Genomic DNA, 26,433 nt, shown 5'->3' with positions numbered 1-26,433 from the left:
ATGCCTAGCTATTGGCGGCGGCAGAAACTTCAGGATGAGAACACCTCCCCGGGCTTGTTCAAGTCAGCGTGGAGGGACCACTCAAGTTCCCCCAGGAACATTCTGGGAAGGTGGGTAGGCCTCAGGGCAGAATAGTGAGAAATGGAAAAAGATAAGAAAGGAGGGCCCATGTGGCTACACTTAATATCAAAAGGATGATTGAGTGAGGACTTAATAGTGTTCAAGAATACAAAATATGTCCAAGAGGACATCAACCAGTTGCTCTTCTAATCAACTTAGTACAACTTGGGGAAAAGGCTTAAAACACAGCAGAAGAGATTGAAATGAGGTGGGAGGAAGGCCCATGAGAAGCAGATGCATTGGCCTAAGGCAAAATCAGTTGGACGGGCCGGTCTTAGGACTCCCAGGCTGGAAGGACTAACAGCAGAATATCATCTCTCTGTCTGTGGTTCACCATGAAATCAGAGAAGGGAGGGTGGCACCGCAGCACATCTGTGTGATCTTCTGCCTGGAACCCTTCAACCTCAGCCTCCCCTTCATACAACCCACAGGGTAAGGTCTATGGAGGCTTAATATTTGCAAAACTAGGGATGGAAAATGCAGACACAGTGTAGCAAATAGATGGTCTTTTCCCTTCATGGAAATCGGTCAGCCCTGATGCATCTGCATTTCTTTCCCTTTCTGCTTGTGATCAATCACACATGAACCCATGGCAGCTTGGGCTGGAGAAATGTATACCACGTCACAGCTACCTGACCAATGCACATACCCTCTGCCCTAACCACAGGTTCTGAGTCTATTTGGGGTCCCAACACTGTATCTCCATTGGATTTCCTGACACTTCCATCCATCTGCGGGCTTTCTCTGCCATGAACATTTATTTTTAAAGTGGATTCAAATTTCCAGAGTAATTTTAGGAAGAATTCCCAGACACATTTAGGAAGTAGCAAAGCAGAGGCTGGACTCTCTGATCTGGTATTGCTTTGTGACTCAGGCACTGAAGACACACACATAGCATCTGTTCCTGAGAAGCAATGTTCACCCTGGGTGGGTCTCCCTCCACTCCACTCCTGGCTGATTTCCCCTTTGTGGACCCATGCTGAGGGTCTAGGGAACACAAGCAAATTAATTTTAAAACAGGCTAGAGAAAAAAATTTTAGGAAGATTAAATTTATCTGCATGACCATTCCCAGGAAGAATGATTTTTGTACTGTCTACTCCCGTTGCCTCTCCATGGGGACATGCACCCAATTCCTATCCAGAGAGGCTGGTATGGCTTAGTCTGTGCACAGACACATGGGAGCACATCCTACAACAGGCTAACAGCAGGGCCAGCCAGAGTTCTGCTTAACCAACATCCACACAGCGCTCCACCTCCTTAGGTGTGAACAGTTTACCCTAGCCAAAACATTCAGGGAAGATGCAATCACCAGGGAGAGGAGCAATCACACCTCAAGTGGCAGTTTATGATGTTTTGGTTCACAATGAACATTAGTCTTTCCCACTAATGTCGGGCAGTAATTCACCGCTGAACAGCAGCCACAAAAAAATGATCGCTTAGTGAAAGGAAAGCAAGAGGCAGAGAAAGAGAGAGGGGGGAAAAGATTCCAGCAGAAATATTCAAGCAAAATAATCTTGTCCTTCTGAGACAACCCTGACCCGATTGTCCCAACTCAAGTCAAAGATTTTGGTCTGCTTGTCCCCAAAGCCAGTCAAAGTGGCATTTGCCTTAAGATTTTTACCTATAGTGAAATTTTTAACAGTCTGTGGGTTATTGCTAAGTCCCTAGACACCTGCTCGTGACTGTAGCATTTATAGGCCACATTTCTTAACACATGTACCTTTAAGGCTCGCCACAGGAAGAGGCTGCCAATACCATCTACAACACACACAACAGAAAACATCAAAGACATCTAAATTGGTACTCTCCTCACTTCCTTTCTCCCTGCCTCGTGTGATGTGTGCACTAAAGGCGTGAAATGATGGTTGTCAAAGACAAGGTTGCAAATGATTGGGACTCACGCCTTTCATACAAAATAAAAAGTCAGTCATTTTGAGGCCAGCCCACAGATAGCTCAGTCTAGCTCCTGGGCCCCTGAAACTCACAGCAAACACTCTTACTCCCAGCATCCCCCACAACCCCCCTCCTGCCCACCCACCCCATTTCCAGTCTCTCGTTATACTGTAAAGAGCTCTGGAAGGCCCTTGATACACAGGAGATTATTACGGGGCTCAGAGAAACCAACTCTGTAATTATGGCTACAATATGAGTTCCATTATTCTCACGCCCTGGCCTCCGTCGTTTGCAAAACTTCCAGCAAAATCCTCCTGCAGCTCCATGACTTGTCCTGGCTGGGCCTCTGCCCAAAAGGCGACTGTGGTCTTGATAACCTCTGAGAAAAGCGAGTCGGAGTTATTATAAGGAAAGGGGAGTGGTACTTAGCAAGTGAGCAGGGCTGGGGAAGTCTATTGTTCCGAAATAAATAAATAAATAAACCGGCCACTGTAGCTTTTTATTATTTCAAACGACAGACTCCGAGGCCAAACCTTCCTTTCCCAACTCAGACTGTCCCCCTGGGCCAGCTATGCTGAGTCTGCAGGCGTGGGAGCCAGGCCTGAGCAAAACCATTAAAAGGCTGCCACTCGTAGCCTACAGAGCAGAAAGTTTGGCCGCCCCAGTGGCCCAGCTTTCCCCAGGAGGACCGAAGGCTCATTCCCCCCACCTGACCCTGGTGCTCTTACCTTTCAAATGTTTCTGCCTCACCAGCCCCACCGCTGCTCTGGAAATTAGATAGAATGCCCCAGATGGCTGAAACAGAACTGTTCCTCTATCAACCCACCGAAGTGAAAGATGGGAATGCCTGCCATTGATGAAGCCCCAGCCTCTTGGTGGGGTGTTGCTTGTGTCGCCTGTCACTGCCTGCCTGATCGACTGCTGGGCTCTGTCCTCACCTGCCTCAGGAGGGTTGTCTCTGAGCGCCTTGCTGGCCCAGGCTCTTGGGGGTATCCTCATCCCAAACTCACAGTGCTGCATTTGACCTCCCTGCCGGGGAACAGATTTAAATAGGCTTCCACAGGCGAGAGCGCGCCAGCCACCAAATGCCTCAACCCACCCTTGGACCAACAGCACTAAGACGTCAGTTGACTATCTTGGGTTTACAATGCAGCCATAGTCAGGAAACACCTTTCTTTTTCCAAGAAAAAATAACTGTCTGTTTTGTTATGTGCACTGAACTCTCAATGTTCATTTCATTGATAACATTCACTACCCAACCAGCTCAGACAATGACAAATTTTTAAAAAAAATCTTTATCCGGGGTCTACTCCATCCTGCCAGTTAGTAAATGGTCCTTTGGCAGCTGGTAGGAAATTCAGTGGGTAGGACTCTTAGGGCAAGGCAGGAAGTTACTTCTCCATTGCACTGAGATTGGGCTTACTGGAGAAAAGTCAGCAAGGCACCCCCATACTGCCTTGCTGACTTCTTTACTTCCAATAGTGCTCATTCACCCACTGCAGCAGGCGAAGCAGGTCTCGGTGCATGACTTGTACATGGTGATGCCTCTGGAGTTTAGAATTCACTTTTCCAGCAGACCAGTCTCACCACATCCTAGTGAATAATTGAACTATCTGAGGTCCCTGCCCAAAAGCATGTGGAGTGACGCTTGTCAGACACAGTTTCAGTGAGTTTGGCTATCTGGTTTCCTAGCCCACCGAAGCTGGAAGCCGCAGAATGAGGGAGGAGGAAAGGTACTGAAGTCAACCAGGATTCCTGGCAGCAAATGGAAGTGATGAGTGGCCAAGTGCATGAGAGGAAGACCCGGGAAGGTACAACAATCAGACACGGGAGCTGTGTGGGGACGAGCCCACGCCTCACAGTATCTTCCGTGGGCATCCAAAAGCTCAGTTCAATATGTGAGCAAAAATCACAAGGAGTTCGAGGCAGCAAGAAAAAAATTCCATTGTGTTTACTCTCTTCTTCACTAAAAGGAAGTATGAAATAGAACTCTGCAGGGAATGGTGAAATACGGTTCTTAAAGGTGTATACGCAATGGTTTTGCTATTTTTTGGTTGTGACACTGAGGGCGGTACACTCAGATTAGGTGGTTACTTCCTCCTGGGCAGTCCTGGCTGCGTGGCACATCGTGGACACCAAGCTTGCAGAGCCTCATGGTGTTTGCCCAGTGCTTGTTGTTTTCTTTCCCAGTCACTTCCCATATAATGACTCCACGCTCAAGTTTCCAAGTCACAAACACACACCAGGGTGCCTGCCTCTCATCCTCCACATGCTCCTATTCCAGACACACCACCTGTCCACAGAGATGCCAACAGAAATGACTGCTGGCCTGTTACCCCATAGGATGATAAAATAGGCAGAGTCCTCTAAAGATGCACAGAACACTTCCTCTTGACCATCCAGAGCTACCAGCCAGAAATACAGCAAAGGGAGATGGAGGGATTAAGGCTTAGTCGCAATCAGGCAGTGCCTCTTTACTCAATCTGCATCACACAATGTCCAGGGAACTCCAAGAGAGGCCAAAATAAAGCAAGCAAGAGCTCCACATGGAATCAGCAATGTTTTCTGGGAGAGGACTGTAGTGCAATTACTGGCCAACAGAAAACAAGACCTCCTGCCTACCATCATAGCAGGGCTTTTAACCCAATCAAGAAGGGCATGCGCTGTAGGGCCAGCTCCAACTCATCAGATGAGGAACGTCAGCACAGAACACCCCTGGGTGGATGGCGGCTCCCAACATAGCTGATGAGCCAAGATGGCCCAGGACCCCAGAACCTGCCAGCTTCTGGAAGACGCAGGGGAAAGGTCAGGTCCCCAGATCATACCATCGGACCTCGCCAGAAGCAATTTCCATGTTCCCATTGCACCCGAGGTTTTCTCATCCCACAACTTGGCTCTGGGCCCCATTAGCAACTCTAACAGGACTGCACCTTCCTCCATCTGTTCCCTGAATGGATTCCAGATGACACAGCAGCCAGAAGGGCTGGAGCAAGGGGAGTAGGCATGTCCCTTCCCCCTGCCCACCTTCCCCAATTGCCCAGACTTAATAAAACCTTTGCCTTAAGGGCACAAGCCCAAATGGAACACAGTATGCGCCATTTAGAACAACCCTGAAAGGCTGGTCTAACACCTCTCATGGACACACAAGCCCTAGGAAGGAGGTGATTCCACACACTCACCCCACAACCTCAGCACAGAAGCAGAGAAAGGACACAATGATCATCATGACCTCAAAAGCAGCATATCTCCTTAGCTCAAACCTGGATCACCTGCCCACACACCCAAGGTAGCGAAAAGACATAAGATAATATCCGTCCCAGAGGGACAGTCCAAAAGGACCGCACCTCATTCCTACCTTCTTCAGCTTGCCACTTTTGGTGCCCACAAAGGCCAGAGAGTGATTCTTGTAGACATATGCGATGACAGAGGTCATGCGGTCCCTGTCCTCCGTGAAGACGGGAACGCCGCGCACCATGTCGGACACTCCCAGGGGGGCATTCATGTCCAGGCCACAGAAGTTATCATCAATGGTTAAGAGCTGAAAATTTTAAAAAGAGAAAAATTAGAAGGGAGCGTTAGGGAAATTGGCAGAGATATCAAGTCAGGAAACTACAGAGGAAGAAGAATCCTTAGAGGTGAATCATCTGGTAACAATCCCTCTTTTTTACATGAAAAACATCACTCTAGAGAAACTAGGTGACCTGTGAAGAGGCACCTGAGTGGGCAGGTGCAGGTACATGGCAAAAAACACAGATTCCCCGCTCCTTTTCCCCCGTAATCTGTGTGTCTCTGGTCCTCCTCCAATCCCTCCCAGCACCATCTTGGGAGCTTTCCCCCTCCCCCTCCCCCTTCCCCTCCTCCTCCTCTGTGGAAAAGCCCGGGGCCAGCCCACATGAGCAGAGGCTCCACGCCACTCTGCTCAGGCACAAGAGGGATGTGGTCTCCACATCTACACACAAGGAGGGATGTGGTCTCCATATCTTGAGCAGACACATACACAAGGACTCAAAAGTGTAGACTAGGCCGGGCGTGGTGGCTCATGCCTGTAATCCCAGCACTTTGGGAGGCCGAGGCGGGTGGATCACCAGGTCAAGAGATCGAGACCATCCTGGTCAACATGGTGAAACCCCGTCTCTGCTAAAAACACAAAAACATTAGCTGGGCATGGTGGCACGTGCCTGTAATACCAGCGACTCGGGAGGCTGAGGCAGTAGAATTGCTTGAACCCAGGAGGCGGAGGCTGCGGTGAGCCGAGATCGCGCCATTGCACTCCAGCCTGGGTAACAAGAGCAAAACTTCATGTAAAAAAAAAAAAAAAAAAAGTATAGACTAGGGAACTGGAAGCATTAGTACGTAAGTATCACTGTCACAACAGAGGCATGTACAGGCAGTCGGGCGGGTAAAAGAGCAGTGAGAGAAGGAAGGTTCCTGATTCCACTCAGTGTGCCACAGCAAGTGCTTCATGAGCTCCGACCTCAGGCTCCCTGTGTCTTTCAGAGCATCGTGAAGAGCAGCAGCCCTGGTCCTGCCTCGCCTACACCAGCACTTCCCAAAGTGCCATCCATAGAAACCCAGGTCCCTGATATGCCCTATGCAAAAGCGCTCCACAGGCAAATTTCTAGGAAAACCTTCTAACACCACCTAAGAGATTCATAATGATTAGTTACGTGAAAGGTCTGCAAAGTCCTTTTAAAAAGAAACACGTTTACCCTTATCTCAACCACTCCTAAGCATTTCGTTCACTGGACCGTTTTTGTTGTTGGTGATGGTTGGTTGTTTATTTGAGACAGGGTCTGACTCTGTGACCCAGGCTGGAGTTCAGTGATACAATAATGGCTCACTGCAGCCTTGACTTCCCAGCCTCAAGCCATCTTCCACCTCAGCCTCCTGAGTAGCTTGGACCACAAGCCTGTGCCACCATGCCTGGCTAATTTTCGCAGGGTTTCACCATGTTACCCAGGCTGGTCTCAAACCCCTGGTCTCAAGCAATCCACCAGCCTCCGCCTCCCAAAGTGCTAGGATCACAGCTGTGAGCCACTGCACCCAGCTGCTAAACCATTTTTTACTGGAACACCTACTAGTGTTCCTTAAAGAGAATATTCTCCAGATACGCCATGAGATATTGACCCTGACTTGCTCGCTCCTGACTCCAGGAAGTATAATTTCAGAAGTCAGGAAGGTTTGGGGCCAGTTCCCCCACTGTATCCAGTGGAATCTCTCTTGCTCATACCAGGTCATCAGGTCCCCCGTGAAACGGAGGGTCTTAGCTGGGCTCTGTGGTGCTGGGGAGTGGTGAAGACCCCGGCAGTAGCCGGTGAAAAGCCCTTGGCACTCCCCACAAGCAGCTTGGGTCTGGCACACACCCCTCTGGAGTGGATTTTCCACAGTGTGTTGGAAGGACTATGTGGTCTCAGAAGAGTTACTCCGTTTTCCTGTGCTTTTATTTTCTGCTCTATAAAGATGAAGGAAACAATCCCTGCTTTTTGATGGGCTACCATAAAGCCTATTGCACTCGTGCCTGTAAATGTCTTTGGATTTTTTAGAGAAAGGGGTGAAATAAAATACAAGGTGTCACTTTTTTAAAGCCTTCAGCTCGGCCAAAGGAAAGGGCATCTGGAGAACAGCAGGCAGGCTCTTGCCAAGGAGTATGTGAAGCCAGCCCACAGGCCTTCTCCAGGCCCTGGAAGGCTCCTCCCCTCCTTCCCAGAAGGGGGGGCAGGCAGGCACTGTCCCTCCAGAGAAGGCGATCTGCTGAGCATCTGAAGCCTCTCTGACCGCTCCCCTTCTTCCTACAGGGTAAGGACAGCCAGAGTGGGAGAGCACGGGCAAGCCTGAGCAGGCCACGTGCAGAGTGGATATCTGCTCCAATCCTATGATAGCCTCTGGCCTCTCTTGAGTGGCCTGCACCATCAGCCCAGGACAAACACAGCTCTCTCCCCTTCCCTTAAAAAAAAGACATAAATAAATAAAGTATTGGCCAGGCATAGTGGCTTATGCCTGTACAATCCTGCCAGAGGCAGGTGGATCATCTAAGGTCAGGAGTTCAAGACCAACCCCATCTCTACTAAAACAAAACAAAACAAAAATTACAGGAGTCAAATTTATAAGGGAGCTTTCAAGATTTAGTCTGATCTTTAACATTCTTCCCTAAATAAGGAGATGGGGAAGTAGACAGGAGGCAGAGGACTAAAGGGAGGAGCAGAAGAAAGACAAATCCAGGCAAAGGGGAGAAGATGTCCTGTCCCTGCTGGATGTGACCACAGCAACCTGCCAGGCCTTCCGAGGGCAGCCTGGATGCTAGGCATCCTCGTGGCCCTTAAATGTTTCTGCTTCTGGTTCACAAGGAGTTCGCATCTCTGACTTTTTCAGGCCTAAACTATGCTGCAGGGACCTCTGCCATCACAAACTCTGTACATCACCCATTCTGGTCCATTTTCCCAACAGATGTGGCTGAATGATTGTCCACACTGCACAGGGTGGGGACACTGAAGCAGGGAGAAAGGGAGTCCACGTTTCACAGTTCCCCACTACACTACCTCTGCCACAGACATAGGCCTCATTAGCCTGGGGAGGCTTCAGGCCTCTCAGCTCCCCAAATTGCATTTCTGAGTGGTCAGGGTTACCGAATACAAAAGTTCTTCCCTTTGGCTGGTCACACACAAGCACATCAACAGCCATGTACAAAAAGAGAGTATACATTCGGCCAGTGGCATCATTCACTCACCAGAAGGTCAGGGACCTCTGTGAATCTCTTCCTCTGCAGCACCTCATGCAGCAAGGAGCCCAGGTGAGACTGGACAATGCCGGCTTTCTCCCTCTGAATGGAGCTCCAAGTGATAAAGGTGGCATTGAGGCCTTTGACCAAGCACTGTCCAGGTCTGCATGATTGCTGAGGTCCCCCAGCTGTGGCAGGAGGTGGCACAGCTTTGTTTCCTCGAAGCTGGGGTGATGGGGGTGGGATTTTTAAGGTTGAAGCAATGGAAAATTCTCAGGACTTGGTTTCAAATAGCAGTTCAGCTTCTCCCCAGTTGCACAACTGGCTCCCACTGTTCTCCAGCCTGACTCTCCCTGGCTTTGGAGTAGGTAAGCTCACAGGAGCAAAGGCACCTGGTGAGCTGGGAAGCACTTCAGTGTAAGATATTTCATGTTGATTTCTTGTGAATGGAAATCCTACCTGGAACAGGGGTAGAATGGCTGCAGGGCGTGGCCCTAGCATGCCTCTTAACCACAGCATGCACGGCAAACACAGTATGCATTTCTGGGTCTGAGCTGAAACCACCAGGGAATTATAGTACCTGAAGCAGGAGAAGGGAGGGTCCCCCAGGGCCTATAGACCTGGGAGGTGAACATATAGGGAACAGATGCCAGGGCCGCCTGTGCCAAGAAGGGCAGGCTAATTGGTTGAAAGCCTTCAACAGGTGAGCATTGGTGTGGCTTCCTGAGCACCCTGGGAGATGGGGGAAGAGAGTGTTTGCTCTAGCCCTGGCTGAGCCTTCCCCTGGGCCCCATTAACAGTGAGATCAGGGCCACAGCCAGAGGAGCCAGGTCCAGACTCTGCTGTGATCAGGAGCCCAGCCGTGCCCTAGGCCCGGGGCTGGCCTCCTGTCCCTCTACAAATATGCAAACTGTTTGGCCATGGTTATGATAATGCTTATTAGAGAGCAACTCCACTCTCACAAGGAAAGGAAATAAAGGCCCATTACATGGGAATTTATGTGGACCCCACTTGGACAACCCTGTGGACAGACCCAGAAGCCTGAACAGGGCCATACTCGCTGGGTCCCTATCTGGAAGACATTCGATCTTTTTTTCACTGGGTCAAATGTCCTCATAGAAGGCACTGGGGTACAAATTAAGATGGCTGATCCACTGTGCTCCAAGGACCATGAGCTCAAGGACAGGGACCATGCTTTATGCATCTTTGTATCCCTAGCTTAGTGCCTGGCTTATAGTAGGCTAATAATAATGCATTTGTATTAAATAGATGAGTGGATGGATGGATGAATAGATGGATGGGTGGGTGGGTCGGTGGGTGGATGAATAGATGGATGGGTGAGTGGGTCGGTGGGTGGATGGATGGATGGATGGATGGATGAATAGATGGGTGGGAGGGTGGGTGGATGGATGGGTGGGTGGATGAATAGATGGGTGGGTAGATGGATGGGTGGATGGGTGGGTGGGTAGGTGGATGGGTGAATGGGTGGGTGTGTGGGTAGATGGATGGGTGGGTGGATGGATGGATGAATAGATGGGTGGGTGGGTGGATGAATGGGTGGGTGGGTGGATGGATGGGTGGATGAATGGGTGGGTGGGTGGATGGATGGATGGATGAATAGATGGGTGGGTGGGTGGGTGGATGGATGAATAGATGGATGGATGGATGGGTGGGTGGATGGATGGATGGATGAATGGATGGATGAATAGATGGCTGGGTGGGTGGATGCATGGATAGATGGATGGGTGGGTGGGTGGGTGGGTGGGTGGGTGGGTGGGTGGGTGGATAGATGGATGGGTGGGTGGGTGGATCAATAAAAGCCTGAGTTTCACAGTGGCTAACAATAGTGAACCAGAACCAAAGTGCTTAGGTTTGAATCCCAACTCTGCAACTTAATCCTATGTGACCTTGAACAAGTCACTTAACCTCTCTGTGCCTTAATTTGTTAACTGTAGAATAGGGATTAGAACAGTTGTACATACTTTATAGTAACGTGGTAAGGATTAAATAGGAAATTCATGGTATCTATCTCAGAGATGTCATCAAGATTAAAGGGGCTAATGTTGTGAAGATGAAATAGCAAAGGTAGTTCTTCCCAAAGATCTTTCAGAATCAGATAGACATTTAGCCACAAAGCTGAATGAAGGAGAAGGGGAATGGTCTCAGATCCAGAAAATTGATAGCTGTTCATTAGAAATGCAAATTCTTGAGCTCCACCCCAGATCTACAGGATTAAAAAGTCTGGGGTTGGAGACTCAGACATATGTGTCTTCACACCCCTCCAGGTGATTCCAACCCCCTCTTGCTAAGGTTTAAGAAGCACTGGCCTAGATCACCATGGAGGGCCTTTCCTAGCTGAGGGCACTGCAGAATACAGCATGTGCCTAGCATCCCTACTCGGGAGCAGCACCCTGAGCTGGACCTGGATGCAGAGAGCCCCCACAGCAGCTTCCCTGGGGGCCTGCCATGCAGCATGGTGGTGGTGGAGGTGCCGTGGGGAGCTGGAGCTGACACTCCGAATTACAATCTAATAGCTTACTGCGCTTCCCTCGTGCTCCGCAGCAAAGGTTACTGTGCAATTACGTGTCGCCACATACAAATGACAGAGCAGTTACGGTTACTTTACCAATTACAGGGAAATTGCTCCCACACTGCAGAGAGGCTGGCACTCTGAAAAGCTCTATCATCTCCATGAAAAGGGGATTTTAAATGCAGACAGTGTCCTTCCTCCAGCAATTCCTCATGCTCGGGATGCAAAGCCACTGCCCAAGGACTCCAGAAGCATCTGGTGGCCTCTGTGGAGACTCCTGGGAAGGGCTGGAGGAGGAGGCAGACCTGAGGAACAGTGGGGGGATCTCCCCAAGAACCCTCGGCATCACCCCCAACCCTAGGCTTCAATGACACACTCTTAAGAAATCAACTATCACCCACCCCGACAGCCACACCAACCCATCTTGAAGGTCACAGGTGATGAGGCATGGCGAGAGTGTGATCCCCAAATCCTCCCCTGACCCCAGCCTGCACAGCCCCTGGCGTGATTCCTGATTGCACCTACTGTGCAAAGCGAAGCTATTTTAGCCCCGGCCCTGGTTTGCCTCACCTTTGCAAAACCCTCACATTGAGTCCTTATTATGGAAAGGTCAGAACCAAGTCAGAGCTCAGTGGCCCAAATGCAGTGCTAATGAAGTGAAGGTTAGCAGTTCCATCCCCCTGTGGGCCAATTAGCTTAGCTCTGGGACACAGTCGCTTCCATAGCCACAGGCTGCCCTCTTACTGTAGGCATCTGCTATTTACAAATATCCTGAACAGATCCTAAAGAGGCAGACCAGGTGACCAGCAGATATGGGCCATGCAGCCAACTCCCCCAGCCTCCTATGTACCTGCCCAGCTGCTCTGGGCCAGCAGCAGCCATCTCTCAGCTCCAGGATGGAAGACAAAGTCAAACCCGGTCTTCCCATTGCTCTGTGGGCAACTCCTGTGGTCTGAGAGAGGGAGGATTTCTCTCGTCTGGGAGAAAACCAACTATCTTGCTCTTCCTGAATGGAAAAGTATCATCTAGCCTCGTGCACCTCCACAGCTGGGAAGCCCCCACTCCTGCCCATTGCATGGGGTAAGAAGATACCAGATTTTCCCAAACTCACCCATGGTGGGGCCAACTGGATCTTTAGACCAAACTTTTTCCACCAAACCTTTGGTTCCCTGGGCTATTGGAACTCCCTGCATTCAGCAAAGGAAACAGGGATTGGATAGAGACAATGCTATTTACTTTTCCTCACTTATTAATTTACTTAGGAACATTTATGAAAGAGCTAACTAAGCACCAAGCACCTAAGAGCTCCTAAGAATGTAAAGGTGGAAAAGTCTCGGTTCCTGCCCCAAAGAACTGCCTCTTTTCCAGTGTGGGGATGGACAGACCTGGGCCATGACTAGACAAAGCCATCTGTCTCCTGCTTCAGTTAGGTGCATGGGGGAGTCCAGAGAGTGGGCCACCAACTGCCTTGGGGAGCAGGCATGACTTTGAGGAAGAGGCGAGGTTTAGGCTCACATCCAAGGTCTCTGACGTATGAAACAGTATTCTGCCCCTCTTTCACATGTCATATTTCAAATGTGGAAAATAACTCAGGATCATAAAATCCAACTGCCCCATTTTACAGAATGGAACAGTAGGGTCTGGAGAGTGAGGTGCCCCCCCTAGTTACCTATTAAGTTGCCAAGAAAATAGGTACCAAAACCCCAAATTCCCGGATACAGGAAAAAAAACTGATCATAAGTAGGGGTTTCCTCTGGGGTCACTAGAGGGTGGTCCCAAAGATAATCTGCTCCAGGATCAGAGGAAGGCAGGGGACAGCTGGGGAAGAGCCTATTTGTCCACTCTCTTTCCCAGAGCCAGGGATGAGTGCTCTGCCATCTCCAGAAACCGGAAGCAACTAACTCTCCCCTCCCGAGGAGTCCCTTGGCCAATCATCCAAACTGGGCTTCTTCCTTTCCTGGGTCTGTGCATCCCAAAGGAAAGTGAGAGCTGACATTTTGAAAAGAAATTCAAATTAGAAGAAAAAATTTAACTTACCATATAAGGTGGATTAACCCCCAATCAATTCACAGTGATTGTTACCTTACTCTAGCAACCCCAGCCACCTTTATGTAAGATGAGAGCAAGAGACAGTGAAGTGGCTTAATGGCTCAGTTTCTGTAGATCAGTGAGAACTGGAAGAGTCATGGTGGCTGACTCACCCTATTACCTAAAGAGTGGCTGGGCCAGTGCAGGTCCCGATATAAGGCCATGATCCACCTATGAAAGGCTCCTCACTTCAGTTTCCTCATTTTAAGGCAAAGCATAAAGTATTGTTTTGTGAACATGAGTAATATATACCGATTCCTGAATACTTGGAAAATACAAAGAAGTTAAAGTAATCTATAATCTTATCACCCATAGAAAACTATTATTAACATTTTGACATATTTCCCTTTAGAAAAAGGAAAAGAGAAAGGCAGGAAAACACACATATATACGAATTAGGAACCTGCTATAACCAGATGTATGGATGAAATCAACAAGTAGGAGAATACTTATTATTATTTTAAAACATAAATTAAAACAAGATATGAATGACTTTGAGGAAAATATAAAAAAAAAGAAAAAGAAAAAAGGAAGGTAAGTCCATGAGCTGCCTGTTGATACAGAAAAGGTATTTATATTCTCCACATTAAGCAGCCCTAAATTTCTTCCCATTAATTACACTTACACACACACACACACACACACACACACACACATCCATCCCAGGAGCTGACCACAGCATACCTCCACTGGAAATGGGGAATCAGTGAATTACACATGTGGGATTTCTTTTTTAAGGGAGATATTGATCAGATAAACTGTAATCGCTCATGTCTAAATGCAGGCTCCGGTTGTAAAGCTCTGCAGTACAGGGAGATAATGATCACCCACTTATTGGGAACCATATCTCAAATATGACAGCTGACCCCTAAGGTGTTCATAAATACACAGAATTCATCCACCCCTTGAGATGATGCCGTGTTTACTCCACACTACCTCCTCAGAGGTAGAGGTAAGAGGAGAGGTTCCACAGGGTGGTAGAAATATCCCTGGGAGTCTCTAGCAGGTTTAGGTTTGCTTGGCAGAAAGCCTATCATTCTATGAGATATTTCCATGTGCTTGAGTGATCGTTTTTGTAATGATCAGAAAAGAAAGAAGACCTGATATCCTCTGATTGTTTTACTATTCTGCCTAAACTATTCTTTCTCTTTTATGACTTCTAGCCCTCTCCACAAGGTCTGCCTTCAGACATGGGACCTTCAGGCACATGACCCATGCTGGCCCTATGAGACTGAAGTCTCTCGAAAGCAACCCAGAGAAGTCCTATAACAGGTGAAAGTTGACCCCTGAATCCTGGCTGTGAGCACAGGCAATGGAAACCGTGCTGGAGTGAGTGCTCCCCCTCTCAGTTACTAGTGCTTCATCTCAGAATGATTCTTCCTGGTGTCGTTTTCAATTAGATTGTAGGGAAAATAAATGAGTACAGAGAAAGAGAGGGAAAGCCAGCAAGCCACAGCCACATTAACCCAGTTAGACAATCAAGTCATTGCAGGGCTTAGAGCACTAAAGAAAAGTGTCTTGGGGTTGGAAAAACAACCCAACAAATTACAGCAGTTCCCGGATCCTGGGCTTCACTTTCCATGGTTTCAGTTACTGCAGCTTCAGGTCAACCACTGTCCAAAAATAGAGCAGAGCACAGTAAGAGACTTCTGAGAGAAAGGAGACAACATTCACAAAACTTTTATTATAGTATATCATTATAATTGTTCTATTTTATTATTATAACGTTAATCTTCTACTGAGCCTAATTATTGATAAATCAAACTTTATTATAGGTATGTATGTGCATTAGTCCATTTTCACACTGCTGATAATGACATACCTGAGACTTGGAAGAAAAAGTTCAATGGACTTACAGTTCCTCCTGGCTGAGGAGGCCTCACAATCATGGAATAAGGCAAGGAGAAGCAAGTCACATCTTACATGGATGGCAGCAGGCAAAGAGAGAGCTTGTGCAGTGAACCTCCCCCTTATAATACTGTCAGATCTCATAAGACTTATTCAGTATCACGAGAACACCATGAGAAAGACCTGCTCCCATGATTCAATTACCTCCCACCAGGTCCCCCACAACACGTGGGAATTCAAGATGATGTGGGTGGGGACACAGCCAAACCCTATCAGTATGCATAGAGAAAAACACAGTTTATATGGAGTTTGGGACTGTCTGTAGTTTCAGGCATCCACTGGGGGGCTTGGAACGCACCTCCCAAGGATAAGTGGGGACTATCATATGACCCCAGTTCTCAAGAACCAAGAGCTTTGCTTCTGGACATCTGAAAAAGAAGAGAGCAGACCAGAAAACAGGATAGAAAGTCATTGTGTTCTAGGAGGTGGGGCTGGGGCTTCTGATGTAAATATTTGTTGAACGAATGCACTTAACTACCTATGGAACAGTGAAAGCCATTTGCTAAAAGCAACGCTTCTTTTAATACTCATTTTGAAGTTTCTGTGTGTGTTTTGAGACCATCTGTGGCCGAAACCCACCAGATATCTAAGTGGTCTTTCATTTATCATCAAAACATGCTATCCTTCTAATAGGAAACTAATGTCACTAAATTGAGCAGTTTTCCCTGGAGAGGGGCATTAAGCCAAGCACACATTCTGCAGGCCAGGCTGTAACCAATGGCAAGCTTTAGCAATGCACCCCATCTAGGGGTTGCTGAGCATAGCAGCCAAAGACAAGCTTCATCTCAGAATCCTAGGGGTTGAACCCATGACCTTCTCCTCATTAGCTTAGCTGCCAAGAGCCTTGTGTTCCTCCCTCTGAGAAGCAGACAGGGCCATGGCACAGTGACCTGGGGCCAGTCTGGATGAGCCAGAGCTCTAGGCCAGCCTACCAAGAGAATTGGAATTCTGCAGACGGCATCATCACTGGGGACTGGTCTAGCAGCCAAAACCAGACCCATGGGAAAGTAAAAGTAAAACCCATCTGTGAAAATCCAACTAGGTACACCATTTCCTTTATTATTTAGGAGGTGGGGCTGGGGCTTCTGATGCAAATATACATTGAATGAATGCACTTAACTACCTATGGAACAATGGAAGGCATTTGGAATGGCTCCATTAACTTGGTTAGTTAACTCCTTTAACTAACATTCTCTCCACTAACTTTGTTGATAAAACAAACAAGCCTAATATGATGATGGGCAGCCCTTCCCTTCTGCCTTACAAAAACTAAGTGACCCGTGAAGGTAACAGCAGCAAGCACTGGCTCAAAATGTGTCTTGTCGCTCAAACACATTCTCTTAACCATTGGAAATCTCAAGGAAGCTCCTCAGCATTGTGAATGGTAACAACCAAAACCTACTGGGGGCCAGCTCTCTCCTTTTGTACTTTAGACTCCCTTCCAGGGTCTACGGCAGACAGTCTCAGCAGCCACAAGGGCTGTAATTGACGTGAGGAGCACCATGATGATTAAGTTTGGGTGCTTTCTGGTGGGTGCTGGGAAGCAGTGCCCCTGCTCACCAGGCTGAATTACGGGATAGGTCATTCCCTTGCTAGTGGGAATACATTTTATTAGCCCCACTCTCATGGTCCTATATCTTCCTCTCTTGCTCCTCGGGTCTGGGTAATGTTGCCTGCATGCAGGATAAATCAGCCAAACAAATCCCATTATATTTTGGAACACTGACAGAGATACAGTAATGACACAGAGACTGGGGAAAGGTGTAGGCTGCTTCTTTCCCACTAATCCCATTTCTAGGGAAAATATGTAAATTGAGAGGCCGAATGGAGAAGGGCTCTCTCAGTTGTCTCTTTTTCCTTCTCTCCACTAACTTTGTTCATAAAAGAAACAAGTCTGATGTGACAACATGCAGTCCTTTCCTTCTGCCTTACAAAAACCAATGGACCCACGAAGGTAACAGCAGCAAGCGCTGCTCAAAACGTGTCTTGTCATTCAAATGCATTCCCTTATCATTCATAACCTGCACTGTATAGCAAGGAAGGCAGTTGGAGGGAGGCCGAGGCAGGTGGATCACCCGAGTCAGGAGTTTGAAACCAGCCTGGCCAGCATGATGAAACCCCATCTCTACTAAAAATACAAAAATTAGCTGGGCGTGATGGCGAATTCCTGTAATCCCAGTTACTCGGGAGGCTAAGGCAGAAGAATCACTTGAATCTCGGAGGCAGAGGTTGTAGTGAGCTGAGATCACACCATTGCACTCCAGCCTAGGCAGCAAGAGCAAAACACCGTCTCAAAAAAAGAAGAAGAAATAAAGGCAATTGGAGCACATTCTAGGGCCTGAGATACCAAATATTACACCTGCATTAAGCATAGCCCAAATCTCTCAAAAGCAGATATTGGTGGAGAAAAAAAATCTAAGCATGAAATCACTACAATAACAATATTATTATGCCCCTTTCTGTCCCCTTGGGTGGTTACTATACCCAAGGAGGAGACACAGAATGATGCTATGAATGTGTGTGAGTGTCCTATGAATATAAGGGATTGTATGTCTATCATTAACATCTGTATATTTCTCTTTCCTTATGAACCTCCATACTCTTTATTAAAGGAATACTTTTTCATCATCTCCTTCTTGAAGGTAAAATGTGTGATTCAAAGCAAAAGGGAAATTTCTTGCCCAGTGACCTCTCACAGGCTGGGACTGGTTGAGACCCAAAGATCCTGACTCTCAGACCAGTAACCTGGCCAAGACGCCACCCTGTGAAGGCAACAGGAATTGAAGGGAAAGCCCAGAAATCCAGATCCGGAGGTTAAGAAGGGCTGAATTTATCGTCTGGCCCATAATATCAGCACAATTAATATTTGCTGACTAATTAAATGAGTAAAAACTAATTTTTGAATCTAACTTTTCCCTTGATAAGGAACACTTTCAATATCTATGTGTTCATTGAACAAGAGGTTCGGCTTCCCATTTGGGCAGAGCTATCTCATACCACATGAGGCACATATGTGTGTGTGTGTGTGTGTGTGTGTGTGTGTGTGTGTGTGTGTGAGAGAGAGAGAGAGAGAGAGAGAGAGAGAGAGAGAGAGAGAGAGAGAGAGAGAGAGAGAGAGAGATCTCCTTGTACTTACTGCTGAGCAGAGTGTGTGGGGTGAGAGAGAACAAGTCACAGAAAGAGGGAGACTGAGAAAGGCTAAGAGAGGACCATGAACCAGGAGTGTGAGTGAGAACAGAGAATAGGTGTGTGCATGGTGCACTATGGGTGGAGGGAGACTGAGAAAGGCTGAGAGAGGACCATGAACCAGGAGTGTGAGTGAGAACAGAGAATAGGTGTGTGCATGGTGCACTATGGGTGGAGGGAGACTGAGAAAGGCTAAGAGAGGACCATGAACCAGGAGTGTGAGTGAGAACAGAGAATAGGTGTGTGCACGGTGCACTATGGGTGGAGGGAGACTGAGAAAGGCTAAGAGAGGACCATGAACAAGGAGTGTGAGTGAGAACAGAGAATAGGTGTGTGCATGGTGCACTATGGGTGGAGGAAGACTGAGAAAGGCTAAGAGAGGACCATGAACCAGGAGTGTGAGTGAGAATAGGGAATAGGTGTGTGCACGGTGCACTATGGGTGTGCACGCTGCTGCCCTCAGGCTCAGGAGGCATGGTCCACATCTCAGTATTGTGAGGTCCCACATCCTCAACTCTAACTCTGTGCTGAGCTCTCCTGGCAGCTGTCGATGTTAAAATTCAGTCTGTGTGACTCCTGGGTCCTACCTCACTCCCCTCTCTGACCCAGTGGCCTCCAGGGTAGGCACCCTGGGAGATTACATCCAGCCCAGGAAGCCAACCTCAACTTTGCTCCTGCCAGACCCAATACATCGCCCAGGGCTCAGCCACCCATCACACAAAGCACCGCGCACACTAAGTTGGGATGGGACTTTCCCGGCAAATCCTGCTGGCTAAAAGGAGGGAGGTGGGTGGGCCTGTCACCTACATACCTGACAGGAGCCATCTCCAAGAGAGAGTGATAAGACTTGATTCTATAAAGATTGGGGCTGTGACATGTCAGGCACCCAGTGCTAAATAAGAAATCTGGAGTACAGGGTCATGGGCCATGACAGGTGAGTGCTCAGACCAACGTGTGAGATGTTTTGATGCATGTATTGGGACGTGAGTGTGGCATGGGCCGCACTGTGTGGCAAGTGTAGTGGAGATGAGAGAGGTGGGATGGGGCAGGGAAGAGGAGGAGTTTCTAGTATGAGAGCGGACAAGAGCTGAGCAGAAAGAGCAAGCCTTGTCTAATGCTGTAAACAACAGGATACAACTCCATCGAGTCTGAGCTGTGCTTCCTGCTGACAGGGAAAAGAAAACACCCCAATAGGACCTGCAGAAGCCAGGCCCCGGAGCCTGGGATGCCTGCCTGGCCATTCCGGATGCTCACTTTCATGGAGTTTCAGGATCTCAGGCGCCAGACCAACCTGAGTGACCATGTAGACTGGGACATGAGGCCAGCCTGAGTCCAAGGGGGTGACCCTGTCTCCTGCTCAGGACTGCCATGCCCAGGAAACCAGTGAATCAAAGGAATGGCACGTGGGACGGGGACCCCTGTCACCACCCAGTCATACACACAGCAGGGCAGGAAGGGGAGCTGGGGTTAAAAAGGAAGAGCTCCGTTTCCTGTGCATGTGTGGCCCTTGTGGGACTGCACAGGGCTTGGGGTTAAACTCCAGAGTCAGGTGGGAGCTGGGTCTAGCAATGGTTCTCAACGAGAGGCTTCTGGAAATGTGAGAGACTTTCTAGTCTCACAGTGGCCAGGAACTTCCACTGGCACTCAGCACTCTAGGACCCGGATCACAAATACCCTACAGTATCAGCCAGTCCCCGCACCATGAACTGTCCATCCCAGACGCCGCCAGCACACCTTTGTGAAGCACCATGGGAAGAGGACCAGGCTGAGAATTAGGATACAGAGCAGCTTTCAGGCCACTCATTACGTGACCTCGACTGAAGCACTTGAGTTTTCCGTTTATCTGTTCCCTCAAATACAGAGGATGCCTGTACTTCCAGCAGTACTGTCATGAGAAGAACAGGTGTGATAAAGCCCTCGTTAGCCATCAGGTACCATGCGAACTCTAGGGTGTTAATTCCAGACAGCGAGGAGGCCTCTGCCCTCTGCTCCCACCAGTGGGGTTTGACAGGTAGGAGTCGATGGTTCTGGATAATAGTTTCTGCTCCAAGGATCCAAATTCCCTAGTTGAAGGACACTCAGGTCAAGGCTTGACAGGGACACTGAGAAGCTGATTTCTGCACCTCCCGCATGCCACCTTTCTCCATACAGCCTAATTGGTGCTATGGCTGAGACTACCTGACTCCCATACCCATGGCTCAATCGGTTCCGCTTCCAAACTGAAGTGGAGTGAACGACGGTAACTCCCATGACCACGGCCATTGTTCCCATCACCCGGGCCATAATGACCACTGGTGTGCCTCTCTCTCCTCCACTGTGTGGCTCCTGGAGACAGATGCCATTCCCTGATGCTTGGTATCCACCAGGAGGGAGTGCATTGCCAAGCCCTTTCCTAGGGCTTCATACATGTTTCACCATTCATTCGTTTATTTGGAGGCACTCGTTCATTAGTGTTGGGTGAGGTTGCCCCAGAAAACTGAAGAAGTGACAGAAGGTATAAATGACCCTATGCCTGCAAGATTCCAGGATGCCAGGTGCCTGGTCAAACCCAGCATCTTCTCTAGCCAGCTGTCCACTCCAAGTTAAGAGGGTCTGGTCCCCCAGAGAAGGACAGAGAGCTGTCGCCTTCTCCTGCATAAGGCCCTGGCACATGACAGAAGCCACAGGCGTGGGTTCCTCAGCTTTACTGTCTGTCACATGCTCTGCAGACAGGGGGTCTCAGGAAGCCCAGGGGTAGCCTTCAAAGGGGGCTGGGAATAGAGATGCACCAGGGATAAGCCACAGAAACAGAGACATGAAATCATTGCCATTCCTCATGTGAATGCTCATTAGCAAATCAGTCTCAGCTTGACCTCTAGTCCCCTGAGTCCCAAGACAAACTGGGGCCCTGACAGACCCTCTAGGTCCCCCCCTCATACCCATGTCCACATGAGATCCTTAGAGTTAACTTTCAGATACTAACCCACTTGCTCTGGGAGACCTCTCCCCACCCAGACTGGAGAAAGGCCAGGACGGGGGTAAAGAGGGCGAAGACGGAAGCTGCTGCTCCAACCCCTACAGACACCAGAAAGCCCCAACTGCTTCCCCCACCTCCACACCCAGTGCCCACTCAGGGACATGCATTTCCAACAGGCCTGTTTATGTCCAGAGCAACACATTTCCATGAGGAGGCCACTCCTGGCTAACCAGCCCTCATCTCTGACTGGAGCACAGCCAGCCTTCCCTGATTCACCTGGAGTTGGGGCACCATTGAGCTCTCTGGGGGCTGCAGGTCAGCAGGTTCCACCCCCACAGTCCAAGACTTTTCCCTCTGCCTGGTCCTCAGGCTCTGACCTGCCCAGTGCTCTGTGGGTGCTCCCTGGCTACGGGGGCCTTAGAGTAGGCATTCTTCTTCCCGTTCCTGCCCGTCCCCCAGATGAACACAGCCCAAGCAGGTGCTGGGACCTTGTGAAGTAGGCAGGTGGCCTGGGAGTTATGCAGACCCCAGCTCTGATTTCTGGAGGCATGAGTTCACAGGGAAGAATGTGAGTCTCAGGATGCAGAAAGGGCTAGAAAAGCCTGAAGAGCCCCATGGGAGGCATTCCAACTTGGAGAGATGCTGCAACGTGGAGCACAGTTGACATCCATTGCTAGTCACATCCCTTCAAGCTTTTAGAGTAGTAACTATGAAAACACACAGGGAACCCCTTACCCTACAAAACACAAGTCCTAAAAGCCAACCTCCTGGGCCTTGGCCTTCCCTCTGCCATCTTCCTACAGCAGAACCACCACAGGACAGAGGTCATCTGGGACTGGGTTCCCACTTCACAGGGCTCGAGGGAGCGTCCGACTCCGTGACAAGAGAGAACTCCAGACTTCGTCTTGTTCATCTTCCACCTCTAGTCAGGAAGGGAACAAGGAAACCAACCCAGCAGCCTTGCGAGTGGGTTAAGGAATAGCTGGGTTTGCAAATGGTGCCATCAGGGCAGCAGGGAGCCTGGCCTGGCTGATGTCACATGAAACACGTGTGGTCTGAGCCAAGTCAAAACGAATGGTCACAGGGGGGCTGGAGCAAAGGAAATCGGGTATCTGCCAAATCAAAGGAAACTGATACTGTGCATTAAAAGCCAGCCTGGCCTTTTTCATACTGGCTGGGGAGACAGCCCCAGCCCTGTGCAGAGTTTCTGGTCTCCTTTCTACTCTCGGCCCTGAACTTGCCTGTAACTTGAAAGGGCTAATTAAAGCCAAAAGAAAAATCAAAAGCTTGTTATCTGGGCTCCATGACTGCCCGTCCTGGCATTAGCCTGTCTTGCAAAGCTGTTTTCCCTCTGTTCTCTCCAAGGCTACCACATAGTGTTAGCACCTGCAGCTGTGCAGACTTCCATGATGAACTTGGCCTTTTGTATTGTGGTGGGAAATAAGGGCAGCACGAACACTTGCCCATGGGCAGCCGGACGGATCCCTGCAGCTGATTTTGCTCCCAAAAGCATCACCCAAAAAGGCAGGTTTGCAGCAAGTTTTCTACAGGAAAGTGTCAGAGATATCCAACCCCTCTGATCTCAAAAGAACTAGTTGTTGTTTAGTGTGCGCACAGCATAAACTTGCCATCTTCTAACATAGGCCTGCCTCTGTGTGCATGCTCGCGGGGAATTTATCACATGTATGCATATGTGGGTGTCCTGCAGGCAAGGAGGATTCTTTTCAAGTGCTGGCTCTGCCACTCACTCCTAGTGTGACCTTGGGCAATTCATTCACCTTGCTGAGTCTCCAAGTGCTCAGATGCAACATGAAATGTTAGGCCAAGGCTCTTAAAGGGCCTTCTCAACACCAACATTCTGACACATCTCACCCATGTAATTGTGTTTGCCTGTGTAATAGACATATGTCCAGCACAGCCTCTGTCCTTAGCTGCCTTCATCTGGGAGCAGTCCATGCCCCTACAAGTTCATAGCCCTGTCTTATGGACTCTTAAGTGGCTCAGCTACGGCCCCAAGCAAAGGGCTCCAGGAGGCATTCCCGAAGGTTAAGACACCTGCTAGGAAGGCTCAGTACATACAGTGGAGTCCCCTCCATTCTCTAGTCTGTCTCTGATTTGTCAACTTTTTGATGCCCTGCTTGGTCCAAAGCACCTCTCCTATTTCCTTTATGACATCAGGGGACTCCTAGCTTTTCAAGACCTCTGAGAAGAGATGACGTCTTCAGCCAGCCCAGTGTCTGGAAGACTTGACAATGGAAAACAGCCTGAGCCTAAGCGCCAGGGCCCCAACTTTCTCCTCCCTCTCCGCTACCTCCAACCCAAATCGCAAAGACGGGAGTGTTGGCCTCTCCACACTCTGGCTGGGGAGGGTGCCAGTCCCCTCCAAGATCTGCCTGGCATGTAGTCATACTTTATGAAGAGAAACTTACACTTTTTAAATCAACCAAAATGCATTTCCTAATATGGAACTCCACTCAAGTTTAAGAGTCAAGAATCACATCATATGGATGCATACTTCTGTCTGATGAATACATTTTCCTTTCTTCTTCTCCCCAAATTAAAATTACAGAATTGATATTCTGAAACTAGGTTCATAATCTTTAAAATGCACAGTTATGAAAGGAAGAGGACAAGAACACAGAAGATGCTGAGAGCTGAGCCTTCCAAGTCACGCAAAGAATAATTGTGATAAAATAGGACCATTGGATGTATACACCACTGTGAAGAGGAACAGAGTCAAGACAGAAGAAGGCAGATGCTTTTCATGGTGGGGCACAGGTGAGCTAGGCTGTGACAGGCAGGAAGCTGTGTCCCCCGCTTCACCCAGGGTCACCCAGCAAGGCCATACCCACAAGCCATGCAAAGGCCCCTAAGCCATCCCTTCTCCTGCTCTCCCTCCAGTGTCCAGCAGCTCTCTCATCGTCCACACTGCTCTCCGGCTGCTTCCTGACCTTGTCACATGTCTCTTTCAAGGCACTGTGCACACAGAAGATGCTCAATAAACATGATCTGTCCCTTCCCATCCCTTTTCCAAGTTAGCTTTGCTTTCTCTATGTGTTCACTGCACTCTTACCTGACTGTGCTCTCATTTTAGCATTTCCTAAAGACACGCAAAGAGCTACAAACACACCTCTCCTGAAATTTCATATCTATCCCAAATGTAGGATGACTCTTCACATTCGCCTCTCCCCCTACCCTATTGTTTTAAGTTCCCAGGAAAGTTATTTGGAGGCTCAGTAAGTGCAAATGGCATATACACATCGTGCACTGCGGCACACTGTGATCTAGACTCCAGCCAGGCCTGGTCCCTATGACATCCATTTGACACAGTTCTTACCTATTTCCAGTGCTCCTTCTCATAACCAGTGAGCCAATATGGCACAGAGAAAAGTATTCTGATAGGAATTTGTTTTAGCACCCCCTCTGGCTCTTATACACTCAATGTCATAGTTGCAGAATGTTTTGGACTCTGGGTCCAATGAGACTCAGAGGTGGGATGGGATATACTCGCCTCATCTGCAAAAGAGGAAGGAGGTTGATACAACACCCCATGTGGCCTACAAGGCTGGGGTTCTCATCCTACACTCCCACCATCCCAGCCCGCAGCCCTCCCTGGACTCACCGCACTGCTGCAGGGGATGTCCTTCACCTTGAGCCAGGCCAGGTCCAGCGTGCCCTCACCCCGGTAGCAGGACTGCAGCCGCTCCTTAATGCGGTCATTGATCTGCTTCAAGATGAAGATGCACAGGGCCGACTCGTCCAGGGATTTCATTTTCCGCTTCTGACCCTTGGAGAAGACGGTGAAGAGCAGGTCATCATCTGGATGGACTCCAAGGGTCCTGCCAAGCATGGCCCCTGCTTTGGACAGGTAGGCAGCCTGCAGCAGGCGGTACTCCACCCCACTGCGCTCACAGCCAATGGGCACCTCTACGTAGGAGTTGAAGGCCGTGTCCTCCTTGCAAAGCCTCACAAGTTTGGATGTATACACCTGCTCCTTGGTGGTGGAGCCTGGGGGAGACACCATCTCAGGTTGGAGGGTCAAAAAGTAGACAAAGTTGCCACTGCTAAAACCGTAGACATAGTAGATATCAAAGTCAGGGATAATGGTGAAGGTGTCAGAAGGGATCTTAATCATCGAGGCCACAAACTCATCATGGAAGACGTACGCGAACATGCCATCTGCCTCGGAGTTCTTGGTCAGTTTCCGGCTGGAGATGGTGGGAAAATACTCAGGCTTTCCGTCCACTGCCGTGGCAATGAACAGTTTGTCATCCAGGTTGCTGTAGGAGACAATCACTCCGAAGACTGAGCCGCTCTCGTTGACGCCCGACAGATAGTGCTCCTTCTTATGGTAAGGCTCCCCCAGCTTGAAGAGATCCTCCAGCCTCAGCAGCTTACAGATGCCTTGGTACAGGCTCCCACAGGCAATCAGCCTGTTCTCCTTGTAGTCTATGAGGAGCATCTTGTTGACATTGTTGGTGGTGGTCAGGGGCTCGTTGCAGGTCTGGACGATGCGTGGTGGGTAACACTTGGGGTTGTCCTCGTCCGGCCCTGTCTCATGCGTCACCAGGACCTTCAGGTCGCTGGAGAGCTTGTAAATCCGATTGACAGCCCCCAAGTAAATGTGTCCCGTCCTCTCGTCCACCACCAGGTGATTGAAACCCTCGGCGGACTCCCCTCGGAACGTGACAAATGACCGCTGCTTCTGGGACAGCGGGGCTGGCTGCCGGGTGAGCAGAGTGGAGGAGCCCATGCCCACCATGAGGAGGTGGGAGAGCAGGCAGGTCCAGTTCCAGGGCATGGCTCTCATGGCAGAGGCGGGTCCCGGCCGCACAGCAGCACTTAGGCACAGTCGTCCCCTCGGAGGGCCAGGACTCGGCAGTGCAGACTCCCCTACTGGAGAGAGGAAAGACTGTGAGCTGGATAGCAATGCCAGTGGCTTCATTTTACCCCACAGCTTGTCCGCCTGGACTTTCAGAACATTCTGCACACACTGAGCAGAGCTGCACTGGGGGGTGCAGGACACTGGCTGAGTC

The 26,433-nt window shown here is 49.3% G+C and overlaps 1 protein-coding gene across 8 annotated transcripts in view; it reads right to left on the bottom strand.

Annotated features, from left to right (window-relative positions):
- The window catches only part of PLXNA4 (plexin A4), a 458,580-nt gene that overhangs the window by 367,178 nt on the left and 64,969 nt on the right, over positions 1 to 26,433 (bottom strand). For 6 of the 8 annotated variants that reach the window (XM_078343727.1, XM_078343726.1, XM_078343725.1 and 3 more), the window contains 2 exons: positions 25,020 to 26,293; positions 5,370 to 5,552 (listed from right to left, as the gene is read on the bottom strand). In XM_078343727.1, the coding sequence (XP_078199853.1) occupies positions 5,370 to 5,552; positions 25,020 to 26,207 (1,371 nt within the window). In that variant the 5' untranslated portion in view covers positions 26,208 to 26,293. Of the gene's footprint in view, positions 1 to 5,369; positions 5,553 to 25,019; positions 26,393 to 26,433 lie in introns of those variants that run through there. The other 2 variants (XM_078343729.1, XM_078343730.1) reach the window with 2 other exon arrangements.

Source organism: Callithrix jacchus, chromosome 11 (genome assembly GCF_049354715.1).
Source record: "Callithrix jacchus isolate 240 chromosome 11, calJac240_pri, whole genome shotgun sequence".
Taxonomy (NCBI): Eukaryota; Metazoa; Chordata; class Mammalia; order Primates; family Cebidae; genus Callithrix; species Callithrix jacchus.
Note: the sequence above shows the minus strand (reverse complement) of the source record. Positions and strands in the feature narration are given on the sequence as shown.